The sequence below is a fragment of the Sphaeramia orbicularis genome, chromosome 20, assembly GCF_902148855.1.
Source record: "Sphaeramia orbicularis chromosome 20, fSphaOr1.1, whole genome shotgun sequence".
NCBI lineage: Eukaryota > Metazoa > Chordata > Actinopteri > Kurtiformes > Apogonidae > Sphaeramia > Sphaeramia orbicularis.
The window spans coordinates 47,009,103-47,021,362 of NC_043976.1; the positions used below are offsets into that span (position 1 = coordinate 47,009,103).

The window sequence follows — 12,260 nt, forward strand, 5'->3', positions numbered from 1 at the left end:
AGACTTGTTTGTTCATTGACAAATATCTTGTGTAATTACAGGAGGTTTCACAACAAAAATGTTGAATAAATGTATTTTTGTGAATGTATAACATGTATAAGCACTGATAAACTGTCCAAATACAGTTTTTATCAGTGGATTGGACAACTGAGTCTCACTGAAAATTATTTATACATATATTTATAGGGAACTGGATTGTTTTAATACATGTAAATATTCTTTATTAAACATTAAAAAGTCAAAAAAAAACAAAAAAACATGCAAAATCTCATGTAAAGTTAGGGCAAAAAAATGTATTTTAATTATGGAAATTACTGTATTTTTTATGACATGATTATTTTCCATTATTTAACAGTATTTTTTCAGCACCCCTGCTGCCAAAACACCATTCTTTTTTTTTTTTCTTTTTTTTTTTCTTTTTTTTTTTTTTTTTTTTTTTACAATTTTTTATTTTTAATTTTTTTAAACAGTACATATTTTGTCTGTTTTACCTCATTTCATCGGTGAATACGCATCTATTATTATTTTAATTCAGGTTACAACACTTTTTTTTTTATCATTATTTCAAATTATACATTTACATAAACATGTACTTATACATAAGGAACCACACAGACACAATATATATATTAAAAAAAAAAAAAAAACAAACAAACAAATTATACAACAAACCTACAAACCTATAACCCCCCCCCCCCCCTCCCCCTCCCAAAAAAAAGAAGACAAACCCCCACCCCACCCTCACAAAAAAAAAACAAAAAAACCCACACTTTTAACACAGTACATAGGGCACATATTTCCTTCTTGTGCTTCCTTAACTTAACCTCCTCAGACCCAGCTATGCATTTTTGTCCTCTGTAGGGGACAAAAGTTTGACAGTTTTTACCTAAAAAAAAATGCTGTCCATTACAAAGGACATTCCACTGAAAATAAAGACATATAAATAAATAAATACATACATACATAAAAACGTAATCTGAAAAAACTGTTGCATTATGCAGTTTCCAATCAAACAATTGTTTAGCGTAAAAAAAAAAAAAAAAAAAAAAAAAGCTAAAATTTTCAGTTTCCTGGGTCTCAGGAGGTTAAAACAAAAACCATACTATTAAAAAACACATTTAAATTAGAAATGATCATCAAGTGCTAAAGTTTAGATTTTAATAAACTATGTGAAGAGATTTATGTCCAGGTTAAATTTATTTCTATAACACATTTAAAACAACACAGTCTGCCCAAAGTGATAGAAGTAAAATACATGATTAGTAATCTAGTAAAAATGAGACTAAAATATACTGAAAACCGATAAGAACAAATATAAGATAAACAGGATAAAACATCTAAAACATGACCAAAATATAACCATACTAATGCATACATTTATGTTTAGGAGCACATTTTTCTTTGGTAAAGAGCATTTAGTTGAGTCTAAGTCACAGACAAACAGACCACAGCATTAGTTTCACAGTTCAAATTTATTATAAAAGTAACTGGCAGTTCAGACCAACACAGAGGGATGTATTTTTCCTAAACCTGCAGACTCCGGATGTGCCTGTGAGTCTGCGTGCAGGGATCACAGTGCCCGTCTCTTTCCCGTTTTTGGTCCTTCACAGTGTCCGTAGTTGTCATAGTTGTCATGTCGTTCCTTCCGGTTGTTGTGTTTGTCTTAATATTCCTTTGTTTTGTGTTTCTCCTGAGGTTGTACGTTGTCATTAAAACTGGATCTAAGTATAAACCCGGGTCCAAAGGTTCGGTTGTCGTTCTGGCCGTGGCAGGTTCAGGTAATAATCAGAAGTAAAGCGGTACTTCAGTGTTAGCTGTTAGCAGTTAGCTACTTATGCTAATGCCTCTGTTATTGTAGTGTAACCCAAGTCAGTTATTCCAGTGTTATTGTCCTTTTAACAGTGTTATTGTCCTTTTAACAGTGTTACTGTCCTTTTAACAGTGTTATTGTCCTTTTAACAGTATTATTGTTGGGTTAGATGTGCGGACAGCCCAGTGCACCTGTCCGTGTCTCTGTCTTCGTTGTCTACCGAGGTGCAGTTAGCAGCAGGTTGGACATTCAAAGCCATCTCCTCAGGGACTATCAATAAGTTACTGCTGTAAACGTTTTTCTTCAATAGCTTCTCAGTCATGTGACCCAGTGACTCCAAACCAGTTTCAAATAATTATAATAAAGAGGATCTTTAGGAAACGCCACATAATATTTCTGTCCAGTCTGTATTAATATTTTTTTGAGGAATATTATTATTATTATTATTTTTTTTTTTTTTTTTCAAAAAATGTCAATTTTTCCTCAATAGCTTCCTAGTCATGTGACCCAGTGACTCCAAACCAGTCTCAAATTATTATAATAAAGGGGAACTTCAGAGACTGGTTTGGAGTCACTGAGACACACGACTAGGAAGCTATTGAGGAAAAATTGACATTTAAAAAAAAAAAAAAAATAATAATAATAATAATAATATTCCTCAAAAAAATATTAATACAGACTGGACAGAAATATTATGTGGCGTTTCCTAAAGATCCTCTTTATTATAATTATTTGAGACTGGTTTGGAGTCACTGGGTCACATGACTGAGAAGCTATTGAAGAAAAACGTTTACAGCAGTAACTTATTGATAGTCCCTGAGGAGATGGCTTTGAATGTCCAACCTGCTGCTAACTGCACCTCAGTTCCATGTCTCTGTCTTCCATGTCTTTATCCTCTTCCTCCCTTGTGTCCCAGGCGGACACACCACTGAGCTGCTGCGGCTGATGGACAGTCTGTCTCCGTCGTACAAACCCAGACACTATGTTATCGCAGACACAGACAAGATCAGTGAGGAGAAAATCTGCACTTTTGAAAGTTCCAAAGAGCTCAGAGCGTCCGAGCCTCAGGTACACGGGTGTCTGTGGTGGTGCAGTACCGGCATTCACCAGCAGGGGGCGGGACACATCTGTTTATCTGCACAGTTAATGACCAAAACACAACTAAACCAACAGTTCAGTTCATTTATTAGTTTATTTCAGACACAAAGTATTACAAAACATAGGGGGAAAAAACAGAAAATTGCAGTGGCCCAGAGGTGCAACAGCCCAAAAATGTATCCACTATAAGAAAAAAAAGAACAGCCCAAAAAATTATCCACTATAAGAAAAAAAAAACCAGCCCAAAAAAGTATCCACTATAAGAAAAAAAAAACAGCCCAAAAAATTATCCACTATAAGAAAAAAAACGTTATCCATCTTTTCAACTACAGGGTGCTGTTTACCCAAAGGTCTCATCCTTCTAAGTTTAGGTCCCCACAAAAAAAGCATAGGCTGAACATTTTTAAGGCCTTCAGCTAATGTGGCTAATGCTAACGAAGTAACCCACTGGAAGTGGACGTCGATGCGCTAAAAATAAAGTTATTTTAAAAACATATAGTGGATAATTTTTTGTGCTATTGTCTTTTTTTTTCCTCATAGTGGATAGTTTTTTAGCCTGTTAGCTTTTTTTTCTTATAGTGGAAACCCCTGGGTTAAATAAATGTGAGAACTCCTGGGTTTAATAAAACAAATATTTGGTCTCAGGTGCTGCACAAACTGTCTGTGCTACTGGACCTTAGATGAACCATACGGTTGACTCTTCGATCTGTTATTGTTTCATTCAGTCTCGATGTTGTGAAGACACACAACGATGCAAATGAAAATAATAAATCAATCCCCTCGTGCATTTATTTTCGGCCTGTTTGGACAGTTTCAGTGGAAGTGTCAGATATTCCAGCATACATCTGTCAGTAGAATAAACACTCCTGTCCAGTTACCTGAGAACATGGGTTTGATCCGGTTTACGTGAACCTCCAGTTTTTAGGAGGACTGAGTTCTGATCCACATGTGGTCCTGGTTCCTAGTTCACCATCTGTCGGGTCCCACGGAGTCGGGAGGTCCATCAGTCCTGGAGTTCATCTGTGATCAGCACGCTCCACGCCCTGCTCTACTCTGTACCGCTGGTCTACAAACTCAGACCGGACCTGGTGAGTCAGCAGGACTAGACCTGTTCAGACCAGACCTGGTGTGTCAGCAGGAATAGACCTGTTCAGACCGAACCTGGTGAGTCCACTATTCTGCACCAGCAGGACTAGACCTGCTTAGACTGGACCTGGACCTGGTGAGTCCACAGTCCTGCACCAGCAGGGATAGACCTGCTCAGACCGGACCTGGTGAGTCCACAGTTCTGGAACAGCAGGACTAGACCTGCTCAGACCGGACCTGGTGAGTTAGCAGGACTAGACCTGCTCAGACCGGACCTGGTCCAACTCCATCAGACTCATTAAATGTCACTCAGTCTGTGTGGACCCAGTCCAGTAGATGAGATCAGAACCCTTTATGATCCAGCTGCAGAACCAGGTACAGGACCAGAAGAGCCTTAACACTGGGTCTGGACTCATGGGTCTGGACTCATGTGGAACCCCTCAGTCCACTGGATCCTCACAGAATCACCTCCAGAACTGTGCATTAAACCTGTAAAATGGGAATTAGTTCAGTTTTATTCGGAGTCCATTATTCATCAGATAATAAAGAACATAAAACATGATCAAACTAAAGGAGTGGGAGGAAGTCGAACCATAGACTCCACCCCCTTTTTACAAACTAATAAATTAATTCTGCTTCCTTTGCTTTGTTAACACACTTTTTTAAACTTCTTTTTCTGTATATTAAATTATGCAATAAGCAATTAAGCAATAAGTCATCAATAAATGCATATATGCACATATAAATGCATTATTTTATATATAGACTGGATTTCATACATATACATGCTGTTCATATATATGAATGCATACATTACATGCTGTTTACACACATATATATATAGATATATATACAGATATATACACACTGTTTACATAGATGTACTACTGTTAATACTGTAAACATTGTGTCTGTTCATAGTTTATGTCTGTTTTTTCCAGCAGGTGGTGATGACACATATGCAGATATTCCCTTTACCAGTAAATTAAACCCATTTGAACCCAAACTAAACATAAACTCAGTTCAGTTCAAAGTTCATTCAGTCTCTGTTTGTAGAATTCAACCACAGAGGTCTGAGTCCAGTGGAGGAAAAGCAGATCTGACGGAGTCTCTGGTTGTGTTAGTGCTGCTGTGGGTCAGGTTTACACACACACTATAAAAGGATCAGCTGTGTGGACGCACATTATGGGGTACGGCTGTGTGTGTTACCATGGTAACGTGTGTGTTACTGTAGGTGGCCGTCCCACAGCACTGATGCATCTTCCTGTGAACAGACCACTACACCTGCTGTTCAGTAGCATGCAGAATGAGTGGAACATCTGTAAAACCCACTGAAGTGTCCAGTAAAAGCAGTAAAACCAGTGAATCCAGTCCAGATCAATGGAGCTGATAGAGAAAAGGCTGATGATGTGTTTAAATACAGGCTGAACGGTGCAGATAAACACACACACACACACACACACACACACACACTGACGGGGGGGGGTGTTTGTGTAGAACAGCTGTGTAAACCAGTGGTGGATGAACAGACGGAAATACAGACAACATGACAGACAGCCTCATCTGTCCACCCACAACATATCAGCTCCTCCTATTGGCTGTCATACAGGATTGAACCCTTATAGACCCAGACCGGATCCTTTGGGGGTCAGATTGGAGCCTTTGGGGGGCTGGTGTTGGCCCAGGGCCGTATGTTTGCCTCCTGTGGGTTAAAGTGCTGCTGATCTGAGAACAGTGGCTGTCTTGATCATGTGACTGCGGTTCGGCGTCACTAACGTCCTGAACTGTTCTATCCACTGAATAAACCACACTGTCCCTTCCAGGAATTAGCCTGAGCCCTGGTCTGTTTGTGTTTTTTCAGGTGCTGTGTAACGGCCCTGGGACCTGCGTCCCCCTGTGCGCCGCAGGACTTCTGCTCGGAATTCTGGGAATGAAGAAAGTCCTGATTGTTTATGTTGAAAGCATCTGCAGGGTGGACAGTCTGTCTGTGACGGGACGGATACTCTACCCTGTATCCGATTACTTCTTTGTGCAGTGGGCCACTCTGAGGGACAAGTACCCCAAAGCCATTTACCTGGCCGGATAGTCTGACCACTGAGTCTGGGACCACCTGGGACCACCTGGGACCGTCTAGTACCGTCTGTGTGTGTGTTTGTCAGAGCTGTATGTAATAAATACTGTATCTTGATAATTCTGTGTCTGAGTTTTCAGTGTTCGAACTGTTACAAAAACGCACAGTCTGATTTAAACCATAAACACTCACTTTAATATGATTTAAAATGAGTTTATTTGAGTAAATGAGTTATTTTAGGCTGATGAAAGGTTCATTTATTAATTAATGACCAATTAATTTATTTTTCTTATCAATGAAAGAGGACACTTTTCAGTTTAGATTTTACACATAATTTACTTTAAAATTTGTGGTTATTTTTTATATATTACAAATAAAGATATGGGGTTTGATTACAAAGTTTAATAAATATAAACAGACACATTTGGACTCATTTTATTCAATCAAAAGTGCTGAAGTGAGAGTTGGGGGTACTTGGATAAAAAGTCGATTTCCAGGGGTACTCCATTGTAAAAAGTCTATTTCAGGAGGTACTCCGCTGTTTAAAGTCAATTTCAGGGGGTACTCCACTGTAAAAAGTATAATCAGGAGGTACTCCGCTGTAAAAGTCTATTTCAGGGGGTACTCTGCTGTAAAAAGTATGTATCGGGTACTCCACCGTAAAAAGTCTATTTCAGGGGGTACTCCGCTGTAAAAAGTCTATTTCAGGGGGTATTCCACTGTAAAAAGTATATTTCAGAGCGTACTCCGCTGTAAAAAGTCTATTTCAGGGGGTACTCCGCTGTAAAAAGTATATTTCAGGGGGTACTCCGCTGCAAAAAGTCTATTTCATGGGTACTCCACTGTAAAAAGTTAGTGAACCACTTAATTAATGGAAAAACTCATGTTCCCGACAGCACCTAAAGGCATCATTAGGTTCCAAAGTGCATCACACAAACTGATGAAAGTTCCCACGGCTGCAGGCTGTGGCTTCCTTTTCCCTCAGGGGGTGGAGTTGGGGGTGGAGTCAGAGACGCAGGGTCACTGTCATTTTTTATCCATGAATGAACAGACGCTTTTACATCCTTTTACTCCAGATGCTTTTACGTCCTTTTATTCCAGATGCTTTTATGTCCTTTTATTCCAGATGCTTTTATGTCCTTTTACTCCAGATGCTTTTACGTCCTTTTATTCCAGATGCTTTTACGTCCTTTTATTCCAGATGCTTTTACGTCCTTTTATTCCAGATGCTTTTACGTCCTTTTATTCCAGATGCTTTTACGTCCTTTTATTCCAGATGCTTTTATGTCCTTTTATTCCAGATGCTTTTACGTCCTTTTATTCCAGATGCTTTTACATCCTTTTATTCCAGATGCTTTTATGTCCTTTTATTCCAGATGGGTTCTGCTGGAGCTGTGCTGTCACCTCAGCTGTTTGGACCTGGTTCTGAAAAGACCTCTGCTCCTAAAATAATCCTGGAATGCAGACAGTCACTGCGTCCGTTAAAGCAGTTCAGTCTGAACTGTTCTACTGTTGTGTTTGTGTTTCCTTTGGTTCTGCGTCCTGTCCTCTGACAGGAAGAAGACGGAGACGCTGCAGAAACTGGACTGAAAAAGAAGGAACAGAGTCTAAGTCTGAGCTCCACAATGACACGAGGATATTTCTACACTGTTAAAAAAACAACAACAAAAAAAAAACAATATTATTCCGGCAGCAAGGCTGCGGAAAAAATACTGTAAAATAACAGAAAATAACCATCTCATAAAAATACGGTAATTTTCCATAATTCAAATACAGTTTTTTGCCCTAACTTTACATGAGATTTTACATAATTTTTTGACTTTTTAATGTTTAATAAAGAACATTTTCATGTATTAAAACAATCCAATTCCCTATAAATATATATATAAATAATTTTCAGTGAGACTCAGTTGTCCAATCCACTGATAAAAACTGTATTTGGACAGTTTATCAGTGCTTATACATGTTATACATTCACAAAAATACATTTATTCAACATTTTTGTTGTGAAACCTCCTGTAATTACACAAGATATTTGTCAATTAACAAACAAGTCTGGTTCAACTGACAGAACTAATACTTCTGTTACCGTTAACTGTCTGTAATTTTATCTGGTTTTATTTATTTATTTTTTACAGTATTAAACTTTAAATTAACAGTTTAATCTCATAAATAGAAAAGAAATATTTGCGAAATTACGATACATTTGCAAATGTATTCTAACTGTATTTTTCTGTGAAAAACGAAAAAATTTATTTTAAAAAATTAAATTTCATGGTTCTTCACTGTTACAGTTTTTTTCCTGTTCTTTTCCATTTGACATGTAAAATCACAGTCTGTTTTTATCATTTCATTGATATTTTCCTGTATCTGAAAATACAAGAAAAATCTGTCAAATAAACAGTGAAAATTCTGTTCAATTACAGATTTTTTTTACAGTGTAGGACAGAGGGCTGGTGGGGTGGGTCGTCAAACAGGGGCCACATTCAACCCGATCTGATCTGAAGTGGATCAGACCAGTCAAATAAAAACACAATAATATAAAATAAGGTCAACTCCAAAGCTTTTATTTCTAATGTCTGTGTTTTACAGTGAAAATGTTTATATTTACAAACTATAAGATGAACAAACTAAAATTTACAAAGAAAAATGTTCATTTGCACATGTTCATTCTATCGTACAGATCACGGTGGATCTACAAATACACAACATTTAAGAACAGACACAGTTTTTTGCAAAAGGATAGTTTGTAAATATAAACATTTTCATTTAATTTTACTTTTTTTTTTTTTTTTTTTTTTTACATGAAAACAAAGACAATCATTTGGAGTCATCATTATTTGTAGGTTTTTACGGTCGTATTTTACTGATCTGAGCCACTTCAGGTTGAACTGGAACCTGAACTCAAATGATTATTAATATTAGTCTTTTTTTAACTGTTCTTCTTCCTTTTCCCTCGTTTCCCTGTGCTCTCCATAAACTGTAAATGCTCTGCTTGGCTCTGAATTCTTCATTCATTCAACTCCACAGGTCCATCTGCAACACTATTTCTGACTAATGACACCACAAAGGTGGTTTGGAGCGCTGGCCCTTTAAATGCACAGGAGACACTTCAGGCCCCGCCCCTCCAGGTTATTGGCTCTGCTGCTCTGTCCCCTTTAACCGACAACTGAAATATGAAATATGGGTGGACTAAACTCCTCCAACGTTTCCTTGCTAATGAAAAAATGAACAAACCAAACAAAAATTGAGCAAAATATTGAAAAAATTTTTTTTTAGCAAAATAATAAAAAAGAACAAAACCAACCAAATACTGAGCATAAATGTTGATTTTAAAAAAAAGAATAAAACCGACCAAAAATTGAGCAGAATAATGACAAAAATTGAGAAAACCGAAAAAAAAAAAAAATTAGCAAAATAATGAAACAAATGAACAAAACTGAACAAAAATTGAGCAAAATAATGAAAGAAATTAACAAAACCAATTGAAAATCAAGCCAAATAATGAACAAAACCGAACGAAAACTGAGCAAAATAATGACAAAAATTGAGAAAACCGATTTTTTTTTTTTTAGCAAAATAATGAAACAAATGAACAAAACTGAGCAAAATAATGAACAAATGAACAAAACTGAGCAAAATAATGAACAAATGAACAAAATCGAACAAAAATTGAGCAAAATAATGACAAAAGTTGAGAAAACCGAAAAAAATTTTGCAAAATAATTAAACAAATGAACAAAACCAAACAAAAATCAAACAAAAAATAATGAAAAAAAATGGAGAAAACTGAAAAAATAAAGCAAAATAATGAAAGAAATTAACAAAGCCAAACAAAGATTGAGCAAAATAATGACAAAAATGAACAAAACCAATATGTGCAAATGTGGTAAAAAGTTTTAAAACTTAACTAATTAAGAGGTCAGATTGGACCCGGTTTTGGTCCGTGGACCGTATGTTTGACCCCTGTGCCATAGGGGCCAGGGTGGATCTGTGGGACCATGAGGGGTCAGGGTGGATCTGTGGGACCATGAGGGGTCAGGGTGGATCTGTGGGACCATGAGGGGTCAGGGTGGATCTGTGGGACCATGAGGGGCCAGGGTGGATCTGTGGGACCATGAGGGGCCAGGGTGGATCTGTGGGACCATGAGGGGCCAGGGTGGATCTGTGGGACCATGAGGGGTCAGGGTGGATCTGTGGGACCATGAGGGGTCAGGGTGGATCTGTGGGACCATGAGGGGTCAGGGTGGATCTGTGGGACCATGAGGGGCCAGGGTGGATCTGTGGGACCATGAGGGGCCAGGGTGGATCTGTGGGACCATTATCTGCCACACAACCCTCTGCCCACGGACAGAGTTTCTGAGTCACCACAGAGCGCTGGAACGTGTGATCCTGGAGCAGTGAACTCTGGGAAAACTGTGACTCTGTGACCTTTGACCCCTGATGGAAGGATGAGTCAACCACACAGTCCACATGGTCCCACACTGGAGTAAAGGCAGAACTGGAGCAGACCCAGACCCACATAAGAGACCCAGAACCAAGAACAGGGTCTGGATTTAACCCCCAAACCCCCACAGGTACACGTGGGACATGTTTTTATCTCCAAATTTAACCTTTTTTAAGTGATTTAACCCCATTTCTTCCACTATTCTCCTCTGTATTTGGCAGTTGTTCAGTGTAAATCCTGTATTTTCTAGATTTCATTCTCTGATCCTGTGAATGTTCATTAAAACTCAGATTACAGTTGGTGGTTCTTGGTGTCCTTTGCCCCCCACCCCCACCCCCACTTCCATCAGGTTTCTTCTGTCGGGTCCAGGCCTGCAGGAGAGGGCGGGACCGGACACCGTCCCTCCGCTCTGATTGGCTGCTGTGTTGCGTCAGTCATTGTCCTTCTTGTGCAAACTGAGCTTGTTGAGCAGCTTCTGACTGTGAGTTCATGAACCACCGTGGAAAATTATTTTTAATAATTCATTTTTTTATTATTATCATTTATTGTTTTTTTTATTTATTTGTGTTTTGTTTTATTATTATTCTGAGAAACAAAATCAGAATTTGGACTTTTTTCTCAAAATTCTGTTTTAAATGTTTTTATTATTATATTTCAGAGATTAAAGTCAGAAATCTGAGAAAAAAGTCAGAATTCAGACTTTTTTCTCAGAATTCTGACTTTTTTTTTCTAAGAATAATAATTTAAAATATATATTTGACTTTAATTTAAATTTTTTTCCATTACCCTAATCCTCTTCTGTATTTAGTTTGTTTTAAATTTTTTAATTATTATTTTTCAGAAATTAAAGTCAGAAATCTCAGAAAAAAGTCTGAATTCTGACTTTTTTTCTCAAAGTTGTGACTGTTTTAAATTGTTTTATTATCATAGTTCATAGATTAAAGTCAGAAATCTGAGGGGGAAAAAAGTCTGAATTTGGACTCTTTTCTCAAAATATTGATCGTTTTAATTTATTTTTATTATTATAGTTCAGAGATTAAAGTCCAAAATCTGAGGAAAAAATAGTCTGAATTCCGACTTTTTCTCAAAATTCAGACTATTTTAATTTTTTTCATTATTATAATTCAGAGAATAAAGTCAGAAATCTGAGAAAAAAAAAGTCTGAATTCTGAGTTTTTTTTCTCAAAGTTGTGACTGTTTTAAATTGTTTTATTATCATAGTTCAGAGATTAAAGTCAGAAATCTGAGAAAAAACTCTGAATTTGGATTCTTTTCTCAAAATACTGAGTGTTTTTAATTGTTTTTATTATTATAGTTCACAGGTTAAAGTCCAAAATCTGAGGGGAAAAAGAGTCTAATTCCAACTTTTTTTCTCAAAATTCTGTTTTAAATTTTTTAATTATTATTTTTCAGAGATTAAAGTCAGAAATCTGAGAGAAAAAAGACTGAATTCTGATTTTTTTTCCTCAGAATAATAATAAAAATATATATATCAGACCTCAATTTAATTTTTTTCCATGACCCTAATCCTCTTCTGTATTTAGTTAGTTTGAAATTTTTCAATTATTTTTGGAGATTAAAGTCATAATCTGAGAAAAAAGTCTGAATCCTGGCTTTTCTTCTCAGAATAATAATTAATGAATATATATTAGACCTTAGTTTTACTTTTTTCCCCCAGGCCCGCAGGAGAGGGCGGGACCGGACACCGTCCGTCCGCTCTGATTGGCTGCTGTGTTGCGTCAGTCATG

The 12,260-nt window shown here is 37.1% G+C and overlaps 1 protein-coding gene across 1 annotated transcript; it reads left to right on the top strand.

The window, feature by feature from the left end:
• Nucleotides 1–1,623: 1,623 nt before the first annotated feature.
• LOC115411096 (UDP-N-acetylglucosamine transferase subunit ALG14 homolog) lies at nt 1,624–6,080 on the top strand. Its single transcript, XM_030123037.1, has 4 exons — nt 1,624–1,778; nt 2,727–2,878; nt 3,874–3,996; nt 5,856–6,080. Exons 1-4 carry the CDS (start codon nt 1,634–1,636, stop codon nt 6,078–6,080), a joined length of 645 nt encoding a protein of 214 aa, XP_029978897.1. The 5' UTR covers nt 1,624–1,633.
• Nucleotides 6,081–12,260: the final 6,180 nt, after the last annotated feature.